General features: G+C 48.1%; 1 protein-coding gene across 1 annotated transcript; it reads right to left on the reverse strand.

Moving 5' to 3' along the window:
- Positions 1–278: 278 nt before the first annotated feature.
- On the reverse strand, positions 279–1,715 carry LOC132761709 (uncharacterized). Its single transcript, XM_060754819.2, has one exon. The coding sequence runs from the start codon at positions 1,569–1,571 to the stop codon at positions 279–281; it is 1,293 nt and encodes a 430-aa protein (XP_060610802.2). The 5' UTR covers positions 1,572–1,715.
- Between the last annotated feature and the right edge of the window lie 281 nt (positions 1,716–1,996).

Consider the following 1,996-nt stretch of genomic DNA (forward strand, 5'->3'; position numbering starts at 1 on the left):
CTTCCCAGCAATGGGACTGGGCAGTTAGGCATATATAGAAAACTGTGGGTGACTTCTTTATTTGCTAGCTGACATCTTCTTTCCTGTAGAAAGGGTCGGAGACATTGATCTCCTGTTGCTCCCATAACTTTTATGGTTTGCTGGGTTAAGGGGGCCAATGGGGTGGTAACTACTGATTTTTCCGCTCCTGTGTCAACTAGGAATGTTATTTCTTGGGATCCTACTTTTGCCTTGACCAAGGGTTCCCTGGATCCCAAGGTTAGAACCCCGGACTGGCTTCAGTCCTCTTCTGGCCCTGACCATTGGGGGCCTCCGGCCAATCCAATGAATCCTTCTTCCTCTGGCTGCTCACGTGCTTCTTGATAGAAGGGTCTCTGTCTCCCGGGCATCTCACCTCCTCTTCCTCTCTGCTCTTGTGGGTGTCCTCTTCCTCTCCCTCTTCTTATCTGGGGGCAATCTCTCCTCCAATGTCCCCGTTGTTTACAGTGGGAACATTGGTCCTGCCCAAGGGGCTGTCCTCTTCCTGGCCCATAACTTCGCCCTCTGCTTCGCCCTCTGCTGTGCCCTCTGCTTTGCCTTATTTCTGGGTTCCATTCCCTCAGTGCTGCAGCCAAGCAAACGGCTTGAGCTCTCATCTGCCTCTGTTTATCCCTCTTCTCTTCCTGATCTCTATTTGCCATGACTCTATTAGCAATGTCAAGTAATTGAGACATGTTCATTCCAGCAAACCCATCCAATTTCTGTAGCTTTCTTCTAATATCTGGGGCGCTTTGTTCTACAAAAGTTGCATTCACCATGTTTCTATTGGCTTCCTCTGCGGGGTTGAAAGGCGTGTATTGTCTGTAGGCACTTAACAGCCTTTCCAGGTAGGCGCCTGGGCTTTCATCGGCACCTTGCTTTATTTCTTTTACTTTAGATAAGTTAGTAGGCTTTTTCCCAGCTTCTGCAAGGCCTTGGATCATTAACTGGCCATACTGACGAATTCGAGTCAATTGGTCTGCTGTATTAGGATCCCATTGTGGATCAGTCTCTGGACAATTCTCCCTCATGTGGTCAGCTAGGTTAACAGCAGCATTTCTCCTAGCCTCAGTCTGCCGCTTCATAGCTGCTAAGACCCTTTTACGTTCCTCCGTAGTAAGGAGGGACGTCATCAACTGCTGACAGTCCTGCCATGTAGGGTCATGTGTATTGACAATATTAGTGAAAACATCTGTCATTGGTCCTGGATCTGTAGAGAAGGGGGTGGTGTGTGTCTTCCAATTGAAAAGATCTGAGCTGGTAAATGGCACATGCGTAAAAGCTGGCCGGAACTGAGGCACTTGTTGTCCACCTTCAACTTGGGTCCCTATGAATTCCCTCACTTGACGAAGGGGCATTACTGTAGCCAATTTCTTGTTTGCCTTGTCCATATTCCTTAAGTTATGGTCATGGCCTTTTGCTGTTTTCAGTGGTGCCTTTGCCTGTAGGGATTCTTTTTCAGGGGATGGAGTTGAAGAAGACTCAGTCATGGTAGAGTCTGTGTCTTCATCTAAATCTTCAGGGAGATCTGGGTACAGTTGTGCTGGGGCCATAGGTTGCGTTGGAGGGCTTACTGCTGCTGGATCAAGGGCTGGAATTGCAGGGGCCTGGGGGGCTATGAGCTCCCCAGTTGAATAAGGAGGAGGTGCATTTATTTCCTCCTCAACAGGGCATGGCAGAATAGGAGCTTTAGTTTTCTGTGCTAGGAGAGTTTTACAATGTGCTAAAGCACAAGGCTTCAGCCATTCTGGCATTTGGCGCACCACATCTCCCCAAGCTAGAATATAGGGGACATGTGTGGGATAACTTCCCTCAAAAGGATTTGCTCCTCTTGCTCTATCATAGACACTAGCAATGATTTGTTGATCAAGAGTGCCCTCTTCTGGCCAACCTACGCTAAATTTAACCCATTCCTTTTGGCATAAAGTTTGCAATCTACTGGGCCTTAGTGGTTCTCCATAGTCTAGCTTTCCAAAGC

The sequence above is a fragment of the Anolis sagrei genome, chromosome 12 (assembly GCF_037176765.1).
Source record: "Anolis sagrei isolate rAnoSag1 chromosome 12, rAnoSag1.mat, whole genome shotgun sequence".
NCBI classification, from domain to species: Eukaryota; Metazoa; Chordata; class Lepidosauria; order Squamata; family Dactyloidae; genus Anolis; species Anolis sagrei.

What these genes read in the sequence shown, in the direction of transcription:
- LOC132761709 (XM_060754819.2), bottom strand. Translation starts at nt 1,571, where the DNA reads ATGGCCCCAGCACAACTGTACCCAGATCTCCCTGAAGATTTAGATGAA.